General features: G+C 42.0%; 1 protein-coding gene across 1 annotated transcript in view; it reads left to right on the top strand.

The window, feature by feature from the left end:
* LOC308139061 (polypeptide N-acetylgalactosaminyltransferase 10-like) overlaps positions 1-18,885 on the top strand; it is a gene marked incomplete at both ends in the record, with an annotated part of 85,836 nt that overhangs the window by 43,887 nt on the left and 23,064 nt on the right. The window contains 2 exons of the mRNA XM_080508387.1: positions 13,830-14,015; positions 17,642-17,825. Of these exons, the coding sequence (XP_080364513.1) occupies positions 13,830-14,015; positions 17,642-17,825 (370 nt within the window). The remainder of the gene's footprint in view (positions 1-13,829; positions 14,016-17,641; positions 17,826-18,885) is intronic.

Genomic DNA, 18,885 nt, shown 5'->3' with positions numbered 1-18,885 from the left:
CTGAAAGCTGCGGAGCCACGGGGTATTCATAATGTGGAAATAACATTACAAAAAAAAAAAAAAAAACCCTGTGCTTAGCTTCTATAGTTTATTTCTTTCTTATTGTACTCTGCTACTAGCTCACACTCAGACACACACTGTGCCCCTGCATGCTGGAAAGAATCAGATAACGGTTGTCAGAATAGAAAATACCTTTTCAAAAATCTATTCCAGTGTTCCAGCTAAGGAAGTTCTGCCGTTGTTGGCAGAAGTACTCACATCCGTTACTTCAGGGGAAGTACAGAAACATGACTCTGATCAGTTTAATGTATCGTTTCACCCAAGTGAAAGTACAAATTCTGAAATGTAATCAAGTATTTTTTTTTTTTTTACTTTATTCATACACAAATAACATACATGGGTTTACATCAGTTAGAGGGGGGGTGCTCTAGAATCTGGATGTTAGAGGAGGAAGATGCATCAGTTATTTGTAACTGTCAGCCTCACTTCACTTGTTTCTTGTTCCTAAGTCTCATTTCAATACTTGCAAGTGGAAAACTTTAACCCCCTGGACTTTTGCACATACAAATATAAATGAATGGGATTGTGTTCAATTTGTGTTGCTTTTGTTTAATGTTAAATAAATGACATGAGTTATGTCTTAAAATTGCCTATATATGTATAATTCTCACTGGATTTAGTCCCACTGTCTTACAATGTCCTGTGTTACTTGCAACAAAAGAAAAAAATAGGTTTTCAAAGAAAATGAGGCAATATACTTGTTTTTATTCATACCACACCTTCAGTCATTTAAAAACAGATTAATCACAAATAGTTTTTTAAAATAATTATTCCTCTCTCATAACAAGCTTTTCATCTAAACCAGGCAAACATTGTTGGTAATTACCCTGAAATAAGTGATGGTATGTACTGAAGGGATTTCAGATGCTGTAGTGGACTGATCATGGAGTTGCTTCAGTGGAAAGTGCAACTGTTGTGCACTGATTCTTTGGCCTCAGTGATTTGTAAAAAAAAAACCATTTGTTTTATGCTCGCTGGAGGGACTCGAAACACAAATCTCATGTCCTGTGGTTCTGGTTGTCTGTCCTGTAAATACTCCCTTTTGTCAATAGCATAGATTTTATGGAGAATGAAAACGCTTGTCATGTAATCGCAGCCGGAAACAAAGGGGGTATTTAATTTTGCGAGGGTGGGGGGGGGGCACTCTGGCTTGCTGCTCCATCAGCGACTGCCTGTGATGGAAACCTGCCATCGGCAGATTGATCATGCAATTACTTCCCCACTTTCTGCTCCCTGGGGAATCGGTTGAGAAAATGGCTGCCGTACTTCATTTCAAAGAAGGAGCGACTTCGGCTCGGTTCCTATGCAGAACGACTTTTGATGTGTTTTCAGTCTGAAGTTCAAGGCTTTCAGTCAGTATGGCGAGGGACGCAGCAATGCCGCTTTTTTTAAAGCACGAGTATGAGTACTAACCTTTAGTTACTTGCTGATACCGAGTACCGATACGAGTACTTAGTAAATGCCACATAGGCTAATTCATATGCCATACACAAACGGTACGTGAGGCTCTGTGTTTCCTCGTACCACCTCTGCAGAGCCTTGGCATCGACGCTATGTCACCTCTAACTGCTTCACAGCCTGCAGTAGGGCAGGACACATCAACAACCATTTCCACAGAGACAGAGTTGAAACGTTTTCAAAAAGTTGTGTTTTTTTCCTTGTTAACACAGTCACAGAGCTGGAACGCTTGTCATGTGAAGGCTAACATTGTCATTGTCCAGCCACTTCTGCTTGCGCAGTAGCAGCGTTAAAGCCGTTTCCATGGAGGCAGAATTGGAGCATTTTCTAAAAGTTGTGCTGTCATTGTCATTATCATATGCATAAAGTATAATTAGCTGTACATTAAGGAGATGAACATAAATATCCAGCAGCAAGATTTTAATGTTTCCTATTAAGAGCCTGAAACATGTTTCCAAAGTCTTGAGCTGCACATAGTGTCATAGTGTCATAGTGTCACAGTGTCACAGTGTCATAGTGTCACAGTGTCATAGTGTCACAGTGTCACAGTGTCACAGTGTCACAGTGTCATAGTGTCACAGTGTCACAGTGTCACAGTGTCATAGTGTCACAGTGTCACAGTGTCACAGTGTCATAGTGTCACAGTGTCACAGTGTCACAGTGTCACAGTGTCACAGTGTCATAGTGTCACAGTGTCACAGTGTCACAGTGTCACAGTGTCACAGTGTCACAGTGTCATAGTGTCACAGTGTCACAGTGTCACAGTGTCATAGTGTCATAGTGTCATAGTGTATGTACGGAGCAGAATGCCTATATAAGAAACAACATGGTAAATTGCAGAATTGCCTTCCATTGCCTTAAGATGAAACTGCGACACCATTCTGCCTGACTGCACCTCATTTACAGACCCTCGTACGCTCAGCTTCATAAGTGGCATGTGCTCTGTGAGCCAGCGTAAAGATAGGAAGACGTATGTTTACATTTCGGGACAGTTTTATGAATGATTTAGTTGTTTTGGCTGTCTGAGAAAACCTGCTGTCAGCAGCGTGAAGCGACTCCGAACGGCCTTATCGACAGCAGCAGCAGCAGAAGCCCCGCCATCTGCATGACGACGGTGCAGCGGGGAGGCAAGGCGGCCGCGATGGGGAGATAGCGGATGATTTGTGCGACAGGCAGCGATGGGGGCAAATACAAAAAGGGCAAGAGGGAGGCAGCGGTGCAGAAAGACTGAACAAAGTTGGGCGTGTTTATTCATTCAAGTCGCCGTTTGGATGTGTGCATGTGTTTGTGTGTGTGACCGAGGGTGTTGGGAGATAATGAGGTAATGGTGCTCTGTGAAGTGTGACGGGGAGACGAGGGAGAGTGATATGAAGCGGGAGGTTGAGAGCGACACAGACGACAGAGGACAAAGGGAGCTAATTGAGTGTTGCCATTTGGAGATGTCGAGCCGCGAGCGGATCGATTCCGGCGTCTTCCCGAGGAGGAGTGCACCAGATGAGTCATGTTTATTGTGTGAGGAACAGAATAGATGCTGTCGCTTCTTGGTGGTGCATTTATTGGCGCTGTAATTAGCTATAACCTGGAAAGCTTTAGTCTGGAGCTTCATTTGAAAAGCTACTTCACACGTTCATCCTCGCTGACTTGATCCGGAATACCAGCTTTCATCTTGAAATCAGTGCTGTTGTCATCTGCATACATCAGTAACCAGATCAACTTTTTCCTTGCGATCAAGTGATTGCTTGTTTTTTTATTTTTTATTATTAGATATTTTTTAAGAAATGTACTTTGGATATATTCCAACTTTATGCTGTTTCCTTCGTCCACATTTTGGTCTGACTCACAAAAAAACTTTCGTAACATTTGTTTTCTTCTGGAGGTAAGTCGTGAGTCAGATTAGTCATGAGATGCAAAACAGATGTTTTGATGAAACATCGTAGAGATTTGGAATGTAAATCTTTTGAAACACGAATCCAATCTGGTGACGGCATACTTTCACAAAACAAAAAAACTCAAAACCATTATATCTCTTTCCAAATTAAAATCTTAATTTTGTTCTGTAGTTTTGTCAATAATGAATAAATGCATTAAAAACAATATTAGTGACATATGTGCTGTGTGTGGCGTTTGCATGTTCTCCTTGTGCATGCGTGAGTTTTATCACTGGTCGCACTAAGGCAGGGGTCTCAACTCGGTGCTGGAGGGCCCCTGGCCTGCATGTTTATACCGTTATACCGTTTCCACCGCACAAAAGTGCGGGGGTGGAGCGGAGCGGAGCGGAGCGGTACGGGGCGGGAGTCTCCCCCTGCTTCAGCAGACCTGAATCTAATGATGATGTCATCACCAAGGTTGTGAAAAAGCCTAATAACGAGCCCTTCATTGCAATCAGGTGTGTTGCATCTGGGAGGAGCTAAACCCTGCAGGACACCGGCCCTCCAGGACTGAGCTTGGACGCCCTTGCTCAAAGGCTCGAATGTAAAACTGTGATTGCGTTTTGGGGATCCGTCTACGCCAGGGTTCCCCTATTCTGGGCCTGGAGGTCCGGTGTCCTGCAGGTTTTAGTTTTCTCCCAGTTGCAACACACCTGAATGCAATGAAGGCCTCGTTACTTGGCTTGTTTACAAGCTTGACAATGACGTCAACATCAGATTGAGGTGTGCTGAAGCTGGGAGAGAGCGAAAACCTGCAGGACATCGGACATCGAGGCCCGGAATTGGAGAACCTTGGTTTACACAATGCTTGTGATCGGGGCCACTGAACACACAACTGTTTGAAAACGTTACACTCCGTCTCCATGGAAACAGCTGAAAAACAACAACACACTCCTGTTCATGCGCACATGCTCAGTTGCTGGGCAATCAGAACAATGTTTACTCCGTGGTGTCATGACTCTCAGTTCATATTTTCCTGGACTTCGTACTTTTATTTTGACAGTCACCATAATAACAATCTAACTTGGTGGTCTGTCCGCGTTCTCCTGTTGTTAATGTTTAGAGTTGACTGTTTTTCATGTAGGGTTGCGTGATTTCATTACAAAAACAAACAACAGTGACAACTCGTGGCCCAACATGCTAACCACATCATAGAATGCTTTTTATAGGATGCATCAATTCCGATGTTTCCGCCATTTCAATACAAATGCAAAACTTTTCAGAAACACAAAAGGCAAAAACAAGTAAATGGCCTAATAAAATATGTGAATTTGATTGTATGTCTCTCTGTCTTCACTCTAAAGTGGTATGGGAAAGAGATGGATCAGCTCCATCATTATTCAAAATATGACAAGCACCATCGTTTAACTCAGAACCTTTAAATTGTCACTTTCATCCAACAACCCATGTTCTGCAGAAATGTAATGTTAACATTGTCTTAGTGTTGAATGGAAGTAAGAAGACTCAGGTGATTGTGTCATTGACCTACCTTCATCCTACAAGTCAAACATGGATTTATAGGGAAGTAGTCGATTCATCCATCAATCTTATATATGGCTTTATCCTGTTTGCACTGGAGCCAGACCCAGGTAACTATGGACGAAGGCACACACTCACATTCACACCTGGGAGCATTTTACAGTCTCCCATGCATGGTTTGGAGAACATGCAAAATCGGTTTCCTGCATTGTGCATTTCTACCTCGCCACACACAACCACCACACAACTTTCATGGATTTTATCACTTTGTCTGTAACAGGCTGAGTCCTGCTCCTAAAGCCAACATACTCTTCACCTTTTACCATCTCACACAAAATTAACTGACAGAAGATGAAATCACATGTTCTGTCTTGCTCGTATCAAATTGTTAAAAAAAAAAAAAAAAAAAAAAACTGTGGTTCATGCTTCTCAAGCTTCAACTCATTCATTTGTCATGTTATACCTGAAACCTGCCTGCATTCCCTGTCCTCCCGACAGTGCCACCGACGCTGACCCTCAATATGCTCAGTCACTCCCGGGAGAATCATTTATTTAATGATAGCAGCAAAAATGCAAGCAGGCGGAGGAAGGAAATTGACGGAGTGTGATGGAGTTCACAAGGGCATTGGAATATTTTGCTGAGGGAATAAACAAGCAGCCCTGGTCTTTGGTGGTGTGCCAGAGCGCCCGGGGATTAATCCACCATCCTGGAAACAGAGCTCACTGCACAGTGAGTGTTTTGGATCCACTGTGCTGCACCACTAATTGAAATTTAAAAAGAAAATCATTAAAGAAGAAGCTGCTGGTGATATTAGTGGTGTAAACATTTGCATGTGCATGTATTGGGTTTTAGATTAATTTGAATCCATCTGATGCTGCTTTCCAAGAGTGGCTTGGGGTTCATTTTTGTTCTCAAATGATGGTTTTTTTTGTGAGCCAGAGGAGTGAAGTCAGATTTTAGCTCAGTGGAAATCAATTGCTGTGACAGCTTAAAATGTTCAGATTGAAATTCAAAAGCACTGCTGATCTTTAGCCAGTTGATCTTCACCTGAACTTGCTCCTCAAGAAATGTGCAGTCATGCAGGGGCAGTCCTTTTTTACACATCAAATAAAAAGTTTCCAGTTTTCATTTCCTTTTTCAAATTTCCATGTGAGTTGACACCACAGCGTTGATCACTCACGGACCTTGAGAGAATCACAAGCTTTCTTTGCAGGACTGAGTTGGTATTGCTAGCACATTAGCCGTCATTAGCGGTCATATTGATGCTAACTTGCCTGTCAGGTAACAACATCACTGTGTGAAACACTGAGCGGGGGCACACAGATAAACCACTACCTGAGTCAATGCGCACACATCGCTGTTCCTGGGTACTTGCCCAACCCAGATATTAGCTGTGAGCTTCTGAGCAGAGCTAGCAGTGTGCTAGCAAGTGGCTTACGGCAGCTTCCTTGCTGCAGTGCAGATGGACACTCCCTCTCCTGGGAACTGATGGTTCTCCCCAGATCTCCAAAGGAGATGTTGATCTCCTTTTGAAGTTCCTCTCCCATCAGCTTTGTATCAGGGATTAATTCGGTCACAGAATATGTTGGTCCTTCAATGATGACAAATCATACCTGAAGATTTCACGCAATTTAGGTGAATAGCATTTGAGAAGTTGGTAAAATACATACATAAATACATATATATATACAAACCATTAATACACATGACCTTCACCCCAGTGTTCATTGCGGAATGTTATAAAACGAATTGGTTGACAAGTGAGACATAACATTATGGAAATGATCTAATCATCAACTGAACTGCTTAAAGAGTTTAGAAACAGGCTGTATACCTCAGCCCTATTAGGTGATGACTGTTCAGTTCAGGCTAAAGTTAACCATGGAGTTCCACAGGATTCTGTCTTAGGACCCATCATTTTCACATTATACATCCCCTTTAGGTAATAATATTATGACTCACTCCATTAACTTCTATTGTATCCAGGTGATACACAAATCTATTAGTCTATGAAACCAGATGAAGCCTGTCTTAAAGACATAAAAGCCTGGATGAGCTGTAATTCCCTGCTCCTGAACTCAGTTCAAACAGAACTTGTTATATTTGGCCCGAATCATCTGAGAGAGAAATTATCCAGATATAAAGGAATAGAATTGAATTGTAAGCACCTTCCAATTCCAAGCCGTTTCCAGGGCTGTTAGATATTTCATAGATCAAAACAAGACACAAACCTGTGTAAATTTTATCTCTAACATCCGACACTGTTGCCGAGTCTGAGGCCAAGCGCTGTCTCAATCAGCTGCTGAATTCCACTACATGTTTGGCTCTAGGTGAGCAGATTAAAGTAGACTGGGGAGATCTAGGACCAGCCACTTGAAATGTAAGTGGCCGAAAGAACCCAGAGAGGTCAGCAGACAGACTGGTGGGATCTCAGGCGGCGTCTGGTCTCTGTTGAACAAACAGCATCTCGTCCCTCGACTGCCCGCCGCGAAATAACCCCAACATCGGCGATATGCCTCAGTCTCCCGTCTCCTCCGCTTCACATTCTAATAAAGACTAATGTGTTTGCCGACATCAGCCCGCTCTCATTAGAGTGATTAATTGCCTCCTTGCTTTCAGTAAACAGTATGAGCCGTATTCCAATTTATTCAGAGAAAATTAACCAATCATAATTAAATGCTCTGATCTTTCTCTCTCACCTCCTTCCTGTACAAGGTCTGCTCGCAGGCGGGGCAGCGTGTTCTTTGATTAATTTGGCCTGGCTTCCGGTCATTAGCTGGATGATATAAGCGTCACGTTGTGTGGGGTGAGCATTCGTAGTCAGCCTTGTAATGGTCAGGTTTTAATGGGTTGATTTATTGCGGGGAGCACAGGGGTGGGACGACGTGCCTTCTCCTCGCGGTTTGAAACCGACCTCGCAGGGGCCTCCCGCCCTTGCCGCAAAGTCACATTTTACAGCGTGTAGGTCGAACCGTGCGCAATAAACACAGCCGCGGAAAGTAAAGACGACTGACCTTCACGGGAGTCTGATGGAATCTAGACGGGAGAATGAGAGACGTCATCTTGGACGGATGGAGGGATTTGATGTGGGATTAGTTTTTGATAGAGAGATATAGAGACGGAGAGTCGATTTTTAAAGAGAGCGATGACTGCGTGAAGCTCCGCAAACACTCAAATTGCAGGATTAGGTTGAGCTGTGCACTGCTTGTTTGCAGGAGTGAACGATAGATCGAGACCATGTCGACCACTAAACCTTAATCCTCATACAGCCATGGCGGGCGTTTCTTCCATCTGTGTATCTGTGTGTCTGAACCTGAGTAGGTCTACAGTGGCTGTACAATTGAAATGAATGGAATTTTAATTATTTTCATGAATTTCTGGAACTGAAGGACAAATGATAAACAAAACGTTTAAAGCATATTTTTGTTGTTGGAAAGGAGTTTCTTTCACTGTCTCAGGCTACAACTATTTCAAGTGACAATGCAAAACGCTTGTGTATTCACTGTCCATTTACACGACAACGGTGGTCGGAACCACTGAAAACACAACTTTTTGGAAATGGATACCAAGTAGGAACTTTTCAAAAATGGTCAAGCTCCAATTCAAAGTACCGTATTTTCCACACTACAAGGTGCACCTAAATACCTCAAATTTTCTCAGAAGCTGCCAGTGCACCTTATATATGGAAGAATTGCTCTACTCGAGACTGCTATTTGGCAGCTGAACAACCAGAAGCTTTTATTTTGACAACTCTAACTTCACAACTGGATCTTCAGAGCGGACAACACTCCACACAACACCTTCATCACTCATGGTTGCACACCAACATTCTAACAAACCAAAATAAACTAGATGAAATAATTACTCCCTAAACTGGGGAACAAAAACACATAAACACAATCAACACAACAACAACCCACAATAACCTCCAACAACACAAAACATGAATTCCCATCATGCCTTGCATCCTGAGCTCCTCAGTGCAGCCGATAGCTGCAATGAATTATGGGAGTTTCTGTTTGTGGAGTTTTAAATGCAATTATTGGGGGTTCTATTTGGTTTGTGGTGTCGGTAATAATTGTGTTGTGTTGTGTTTTTGTTGCTTAGTTCATGTAGTTTAGTTTATTACCGGTAGTTGTAAGTTGTCAACCAGCAGTGAAGAAGGTTTTGTGTGTAGTGTCCTCCTGGCATAGGCTGCAGGTAGGACTATCAAAATAAAGTGTGTGCACCTCTCTGGGTGTTAGAATCAGTGGAAAATGTAACCTAATGGCTTTGAGCTATAAAGGTTGTGACCACTGGTCTATTCCATGCGCCTTATAATGCAGTGCGCCTTATATATGAACAAAGTTGTAAATTATGTCAATCAATGTAGGTGTGCCTTATAGTGTGGAAAATACGGTAGATAGCAGAAACTCTTGCTAGTAGTCCTACGTCACCACAGCAGGGGTCAATAGTCTTTTGCACATGCTCAGTAGAGACAATCAGAACAACATTTCCTCCTTGTTGTCTTGACTCCCAGTTCATATTCTTCTGGAACTTGGTTGTTTTATTTTGACAGGCACCGTAATAACAATCCAACTTGGTGGTCTGTCCTCTAGAATGTCCCATTGTTAGTCTCTCTAGTGTATTGTTGTCTCTGCTGCATGTGTGTGGTTTCATTACAAATACAGCACCCACTCGTGGCACAACATGAAATCTACATTGTTTTTAGTGTTTCTGCCGTTGCCGTGTAAACGAGACATTTCTGAAACGAAACTGCACAAATGATGCATTTCAATGCGTGTATTCCCACATTGTCATGTAAATGGAGCCTTAGTCTTGGCAACAAAAAGAAGAGTAATACTGTGCCATTGTTTTTACTCACTGTATAATTTTTTAGTTTTATTCTATTTTTAGTTATTATGCACTTTGGCCAAACTTAGTGGTTTTTAAATATGCTATACAAATGAAGTTGAATAATCTCTCCATACCAAGGACAGACCTGCAAAGCTTGACTCAGAGGTGGGAGCCTCCTGCTCTGCTTTAGGGAAAAGTAAGAGCGAAAAGCAGAGGACAGAGATGGCAAGCAAACATTTTGACATGACACAGCAAGCTAATCCACTCGCTGCAGGCTTGATGGGAGCAGGAGGCTCAGATAACAAACTTCCACTTCTACAGTCAGAGATTCTGTTGGAAAGTACAGAGACAAGACAGCTCAGACTAAAGGAGAGAGAGAGAGAGCTTCAGTGGCATGCGATAATAACGTATCCATGTGTGGAGAGTGAAAAGGAAGCTCAGTGTGGGTCTCTCAGCAGTTTTAACTGGCAGCAGCTTCACTAGAAAATGGCCCAGGTTGGCCTGAACCAGCTCTAACTGTAAGCTTTAATACATAGAAATGTCTTAAATCCAACTGTAGAAGCTTTGCCTCTCTAATTGAAACTGTGAACTGGTTCCACATGAGAGGAAGGATCTGCCTCCCATTCTACTTCTAGTAAACCAAGGAACCTCCAGTAAATCAGCAGTCTGACAACCAAGTGTGGTTCTTGGTAATATGGGACTAAAAGCTCTTCAACATATGATGGAGCCTGGTTGGAGGAATAAACTGCAACAGGATCACCTTCATTATGCTCTTGAGAAAATTTCAGCCATCAGAGATCAATATCCACATATCTGAGGAGGTCTCCATGTTATTCAGATGATACATACATCTATTTGTCTATGAAACCAGATGATACTTATCAAATAAGTAGCTTGTCTTAAAGATTACAATTCTGGATAATGTTTGGTTCTGATCCCAGATAAAAAAAAATATAAAATATATTAATAATATTAATTGGGACATCTGAGAGAAAAATTACCTAAAGTAGTAACACTGGAGGATATTTCATTGACATAAGAAATATAATTATTATGAAAGTATAGTAGTATGCCACTATATTACAGTACTTCTATTTCTTACATTAAAACAATGTGTTATCAAGGTGTCAAGGTAACGTAGTATAGTAATATTGTTTCAAAAAACAAACAACAATTCAATTTGATGACACCGAAAAAAAACAAAAAACAAGCATGTAAACAATAGACACATTCATTATATGACTATGTTTATTCAAATTGTTGTGATTGTGATCTTTGGGAATAACCAACTGCAAACTGTCTACAGACCAGAGACTTTGTGTTGCCTTTGTACCAATGAATCAACCAGCGGACGCCGAAAGAAAACTAATTCTGCTCTATATTAGGTTGAAAGTGTCAGAAATGTATGGAGTGCCACATCTCCCAGTGTGAGATCCTTCTACCTCCTACAGCTACTCACCAACCAACACAAACGCAGCAGAAAATAACCAAACCATCGAGGAAACGCGCTTCAGCCAAACAACACTTTGTATAGTCATATTGCTTCATCCTCTCTTTTCCTCCTTGTTTATTTACATTGGTGACGTGCAGATTGATTTTATTCTTACATATGGACATACATAAGAATGAAGTGCTTTTCACCTCAGACCCAGTGGATTTGGATTCAGGTCATTGAACTTGCTATTTTCAAGAGCTGTGCCGCACTGTAAAATAAAATAACTCGTGTAAGATTGCTGAAATCTATTAGATGCACAAGATGGATCTTAATTGCAGTTTCACCTTAAGATTAGTAGAATACCAAACTAGAGTTGAGAACCAAACTATAGCTAACATTTGGTAAGTAATAGTTTTATCCATGTTTCAGCCATATGTGGTGGTTGCGTCTCCGCAGATACTTTTTATTACAATGAATTAATTGACGTGAAGCTTCCTTAGAAATGAGAAAGTTTGCTGCTTTGCATCAACCAGAGTACCTGCAGTGTGTGAGACACTCTTTAACATGCAACGCATGAGTTTTGGCAGCTCTGCTTCACTTCCAAATACAATGATTTGATGCATTTTGTCTGGTCTGAACTGAAGCTACTTCAATTAATTTTATATCTCTTGATAATAAGAATTTAAAAAGCAAAGGACAAGATGACCAGTTGAAGCAGTCGATTCATTCGATCCCCACTGGCAACAACGAAACTGAAATATCAACGTGAAAGCAAAGCAACTTTTCAGACAAGTGCTGCTGATCTGATCAACCACTTGCACGTCTCGGAGTGGGTATTAAAGCAGATAAAACAAACATAAATGCAAAGTCTGAATACAGCCTTTCCACATCACCGCTTATAAACAGTAATGAAAGAGAGAGATATTGAGGTCAGAATGAACGATTCCTGTCACATCCTCACCGGTGCGCTTGTGAATGTGATCCTTCTTTGTTCCTCCGGGTGCTTCGTGTCTCTTTGCCACTGGGAGAGAAAAAAAAAAAGCAGTTTTATTCCTGCTGGTTTAAGACAGAAGACAAAAACAGAAACAACAAAGGGCTCAGAGATTCAAGGACGATGGGACAGATAGGGAATATACTCTTCTTAGGTTGTCCTTTTCATTATCTTCTCTGCATTGTTCAGATGGTACTGCTGCTCTTAAAATGTATTTATTATTTATTTATTAATTAATTCCATACAAGATATTTTTAACATGCGTGCAATCCTATATACTCCATCTACCCACACACCTATATATATATCTATATATGGCGTTCCATGTATGCTTTCCCAGCCAGCATCTTGCACCCTGCAGTTCTGTGCTGGATTGTCTCAGGTGCCTCTTTGCACAGTCTACACCTTGGGTCTTGTCTGGTGTGGTAGATCTGGGCTTCTATGGCTCTGGTGCTCAGAGCCTGCTCCTGTGCAGCCAGGATGAGGGCCTCTGTGCTGTCCTGTAGGCCAGCCCTCTCTAGCCATTGGTAGGACTTCTTGAGATCAGCCACTTCAGTTAAGTTCCGGTGGTACATCCCATGTAGGGGCTTGTCCTCCCATGATGGTCCCTCTTCCAGCACCTCTTCATCTCGCCATTGTCTGAGACTTTCGTTGAGTATGTCATCCGTTGGAGCCCTGTCCTTGATGTACGTTTGGATGTTTGGACGCTTGGATGTTTCATCCTGGATAGTGGCTCTCACGCTCACTAGTCCTCGGCCTCCTTCCTTAACGGCTAGCATGCAGTCTCAAGGTGCTGGATTTGGGATGGAACCCACCATGCATGGTGAGGAGCTTTCGTGTTTTAATACCAAGTGATGGTTACATCAGAAAGAAGGAACAAGAGAAACTGGAGAAATACCAAGGGCTCAGAGAGGAGCTGGAGAGGGCTTGGAAGGTGAAGGTGACAGTAGTGCCCTCGGGGCAGTAACCCCCAAGCTGGAGGAGTGGCAGAAAAAAAATGGATAATCTATGTTCAAGTATACACACATATAATACATAAATACATGCTATGTCAAATGTCACAAAATAAAACCGATTCCCCTCTTCCTGGTGCAGGGTGCATTTAAAACGCAGACTTTCCAGAGCGATTCAGACTGTGTCTCCTGCTCAGTCTGATCTTCAGTTGGCAGGAAGGTAAATAAATGGTTTTCGAAGGATGAAGTTAAAAGGTTGACATTTCAGCGTCTTTTAGTCTATCTCCTCACTCCCACAGACAGCTGGTATTGTGGCTGTTTGTAAAGAAGCTGTCAAAGATGTACGGCATGTTTTGACCGCTTCAGGAATGTTTTTAATTCAAACCACACTCAGGGTGCAGCCTCTTATCCTCAAGTAGGAGAATGTGTTCCTTTTCCAATAGAAATCTCCAAATGGCTGCTGCAACAACCTTGATAACCAAGATAATATGCCGTTTTCACAGAAATATCCCACACAACTTGTCGGATGTTTTCTTCAATACCTTCACATATTCGACTGAGACAGTTTGAGCAGTTTTCTATGATGTAGCCAAGCGATTGTTGCTTATATGAGCAAATACATGCCGCTCATCGCATGTGCCACGTTTTCAACGATCTTACTCTCGTGTGTCTCTTTTCGTGGGTCCAGAACACCTGAAGGTGGCGCTAGAGGAGTACATGAAGCGGATGCCGAAGGTTCGCATCCTGAGAACGAAGAAGAGGGAGGGACTGATCAGGACTCGCCTGCTGGGCGCCGCCGCCGCCAGAGGAGAAGTCATCACCTTCCTGGACTCTCACTGCGAGGCCAACGTCAACTGGCTGCCTCCATTGCTCGGTGAGAAGCACACACACACACACACACACACACACACACACACACACTAACTTAGACACACGAAAACACATCGTTTCCATTTCAAAAGAGTTGCAAGTTTCCACGACAACATTTCGGAAACACTCTGTTTCCATGGCAACAGGAGAAACGCTCTAAGCTGTAGTTATCATGTTGGGGCACTAGTGGGTGTATTAGGGCTACTCACCTTTGCACACATATGCAGTCTTGGAAACAGATGTCTAAAACTTAATGGAAGTTTTACGTATGGGCTTAAGTATGTTACTTTTAATTGTCATTTTATTTAACCAAAGAAAATAACACCTTCACCAATGAAAGAAATATGAAGATCCAGCATTTTGTTCCTACGTGCTGTAGGTTAGACCCCCCAAGTGTTTCAAAAAAATTGCTTCAAGTATTTTTTTTTTTCCTGAAATTGCATAAAAGACCTTTTTTTTCAGGACACTTACGAGCGCATAACTGTAAAGAAACATTTTGTTCTAAAACATGATGTGACTGTGAAGCAAAAGATAAAGGCCTTGATTTCATACCATCACGAGCAGTCTGTCTCGCTACCTTCTTTCAAGCACAGTCCTAATCAGCTTTAAACATCACAACACATTTACATCTACACACCTTCTCTCTCTCCCTCTCTCACACACACACACACACACACACACACACGACCCCTGCTGTGAAACTGAGTGCCTCTTCTGGCTGATGGAGTCTCCCACAAACCGTGTCACTTTCTCAATTACCTTGTTTTTTCCCCCATTAAGGGATCCATGCTCTGCGCAGTTTCTCAGTGAGACGCCGTCTCCCTCTGAACCATTTCTCAAGAAAACGTCATGACCCACATTACCTCCGCCGTCAAGCCGTTTACACGCCATGTGTGAACGGGGACGCATCTGCCAGAGCGTTACGTCAACAAGCGGTCAGGTTCTCTTCAGCCAACTGAGGCCCCGTTTAGGCGACAATGAACGCATGTGTATCCGCAAAACTTTCTTCACTTTTGGGGGGTTCATTTACATGAAATCGGTGTGTGGAGCCACCGTATAAGCAAAGTTTTTATCCCGGCTCCCAAGGCGGGGAGATTCTTTCACTGTTGCTTTTCCTTCCTGCAGAGACTGATGGAGGCGACAGAGCCTATTACATCTCTCCTCTTCCCTCCCTGTTGTAGTTCCTTCTGCTCATGCGCCTGTAAACAAACATGGCGGACCTGTAGTGGTATCACTCGCAGCCCCTACTCTAGTTACCCAGTCCATACCGGTAGTTTAATAGTTGAGACTCTCCCTTGATAGAATCCAATTGGTCATCAGTCCACGAGGATGTCGGGTTCTCTTGAATTTGATCACGTTTTTGACCTTATTCCGGAAGTGTGCGTGGGCGGCGCCATGCGCGTAATCACACTTCCGGTTTAGCCCCGCGCTACTTGATTTGCAATACCAGTCTGTTTAATTGTTTCCAATTTAAAGCACAGTCACAAGTCAGCAAGATTACATCGCTGTGGTACGACATCATGGAGGAGAAGTAGGCCAGTGTAGGCTTTGTTTATTTGTTTATTTGTTTATTTGTACATTAAAATTCCTCCTGAGCTCCTCAGTGCATGTGTGGTCTCTTCCCATGTCGTTCTCTCCATGTTTCCGTGACTGACAGTGGAAGACAAGTCATTAGCAGAATCAGAAAAACAAAGTTTTACAAATGGAAATACAATATCACAGACTATTGGTGCAACAGAAAGTATAATAAGAGATAAAGTAGCTGTCATTTAGTTTTTACATTCATGCTTTACTGTTCTCAGTTTTAGAATAGACTAGACTACATTATCATCATCAAATGTCTGGGCCTAAGGTGATGGTAGTGAGCATTAATTAAAATCTAACCCTAACCCTGCTACTCGATTGGCCTTTTTATATTAATCTGCTATTTCATATTGATTTTGTTGTGTCTGCTAATAGCAAATAGCTTTATGGTTATTTCTGTTCCTGCAGCAGCTAAATATGTCCCGACATGGACATGCTGCATATCTTTACAAAGCATGTTTTGGGTAGTTTTTAGTCGCTGGATTTGTTTAATAGATGCCTTAATTTCCTAAGCAAGAGGAGGCTTAAGAATCCCTAGACTGGCTGGAAGCTAACTAGTTAGCAACGTTAGCCTGTCATCTTGTAAACACTGCCAACTCGCGCTGCGCCACTATAATGACAGCATGTAGCACTGGACACACTCTGATTTAGACTGTAGTCTGTAATAAAGTCAGCTCTATATGGAATATTGTGTTTCCACACTGAAGAATCCTCCAGATCGTTGCTCTTTGCTCTCCTCAGTGAAGAGGAGCTCCGTACTGAGCACACAGAAGGCAAACGGGCTCTAGAAACACCTCAAAGTCGTTTTCAAACTATCAACAGAAGCAATGCATCGTTTACTCGTTGGTGTACATGATCACAGCACATTTGGCGCAAAATAACCTCCCTTATGTGATATTTTAGATGCAAGTCTTCCCAGTAGTTCTCCGTTGAAATGTATGCGATTTCGCTGGAACAGGAAATGCGTTTCAAACAGGAAGTGAGGGACAGAAGTAAAAGTGGGCGGTGCGGAATAAGGTCAATAGTGTTTTGTTCTCTGCACACTCTGTGGTTTCATTACTAAACAAGTAACAGCGCCCTCTGCAGTGTAAACAAACTATTTCTTAACGGATTAGGTGTGGTGACATGAAAGGCCAGAGGTACAGCATCATCAGGGGAAAGCAAAGAAAACATTGTGAGGTTTCATCAACGTCTCAGTAACATCAGCGGAACATCAGCACACTTTGTACAACTCCAGATTAAATTGGAAGACTAAGAGAACAGCACTGAAAAATGTTGTTAAAGATGTTGTAAAAATATTAATAGTATTAATACTACTACTAATTATAATAACAATAATAATAACAATAATAATAATAATATATTTTATTTGAAATGTACATTATATATGAGCAATCTCAAAGTGCTACACAAGTAAAAAGAAAATATTGTTAAAATGTAAATGGTTATCATTCAGTGACTAAAAGGAAAACCATAAAAGACATTTAAGAAAAAGCTGATTTTAATAGGTTGGCTTTATGGCTGAAAAGATAAAGCAAAATGCATATGAGTACAAGAACAAATACTAACCTTGAGCTACTTACCGATACTGAAGACTGATATTAGTACTTATTAGATGCCATTAAACCTAATTCATATGCCATACACAAATGATATGCAGTCTCTTGGGTCTTTTATCAAAACAATCAAACTTGGCCATTTGTCCACTCGAGTGTCCACGTTCTCCTGCGTTAATGTTTTTAAAACGTATTATTCTCTGCACCATATGTGTATATGGCCTCATGACATAAACAAACAACAGCAACCACCAGTGGCTCAACATGAAAACTACATATTTTATCAAATGTTGCAGTGTAAACACAAACCTTTTCTAAAAATCTAAATCAATATGTTTTGAGGTGGTCCTCATCCTGCAAATGCTTGCTTTATGAATAGAATATACTTTCAAAGATTTATTTATTTGAAGATTTATTTATTGCCAAAAAGAAAAATAATCTAATGACTTTCCTTTTCCTTCTGTGTTTTCGATCTTTCTGGATGTGTCAGACCGAATCTCCCAGAACAGGAAGACCATCGTATGTCCGATGATCGACGTCATCGACCACGACAACTTCGGCTACGACACGCAGGCGGGCGACGCCATGCGGGGCGCGTTCGACTGGGAGATGTACTACAAGCGGATCCCCATCCCCACGGAGATGCAGAAGAACGACCCCAGCGAGCCCTTCGAGTGAGTAACACCATGTGTCGCTCCACAAGTCAATCCAACACCAAGTGTAACTAGCCATGAGTGCTGTTTGTTTTAAATTCACAATATACTTGAAAGCGACAGATAATAGCAGTGTTTTGCTTTGTTTCGACTGAAGAAGATGACAGATTGCGATGGCCATTTACGTTAAAAGACGGTGTTATTGTTTCCATTCTCTTTCGTCTTTTGTGTTGAGCTACCGATCTGTTAAAAGTGTCTGTCCGATAAAAGCAAACGTCGTTCTTTGTCTTGATAGTCCCATTATCGTTGTTGTCAAAATATTCCATTACTCAACATAAGAGGAGCTTCTTTCGTTCTGCCATCAGGCCCGGACAAGTTTTTGTGAGGATGGTGCTATTTTGTGAAATTAAATATTGACTGCATCCTTTGAAGCGTGACAATCGCTGCTGAGATGGTGAACAGGAAGTGGAGTAACTATGACAAGGGGAGTGAATATGCCTCTTTTCCAGGGATTTGATGTTTTGCAGGTTTTTTCGTCGTTGATCAAATTTGGGGACAGATGACTTGACATGAAGCATTACAGGTTCCCTGCAGTGATTACCATTCATCCCCGGGGTGACGTGAGTGTCAGCACCAGATTTCACAACTATCCATCAGGTGGCTGCCGAGACTCTGAACGATAAAATCCAACCTGATGGTGACGTGAAAGGAAAAGTCAGGGGGTCGATTAGAAACCAGTCAGTTGGAGACACATTAATGTTCTTCTGTAGGGAATTATCTCAACGATAGCTGTTTCAAAGCTTCCCTGCCATGTTTAGTGATGACATGGAGACTGGAAGATTGGATTATATCACCTTTTGATATTTCTGGTCGAAGCAGAGGGATGCGTCCATGGTTTTAGTCCCTGTCTCCATGACAACGTTTCAAGTATAAAAAAATCATTGTTTTAGGGTTTTTGTTTCAGAAACATTTACACAGGAATGACAGAGACATTGAAAACAATGTAGTTATTATGTTGGGCCACTAGTGGCTGCTGATGTTCAGTTTTGTAATGAAACCACACACACATGCAGCAGAGCTC

The sequence above is a fragment of the Blennius ocellaris genome (genome assembly GCF_963422515.1).
Source record: "Blennius ocellaris genome assembly, chromosome: 14".
NCBI classification, from domain to species: Eukaryota; Metazoa; Chordata; class Actinopteri; order Blenniiformes; family Blenniidae; genus Blennius; species Blennius ocellaris.
This window is presented reverse-complemented; position numbering and strand designations above follow the sequence as displayed.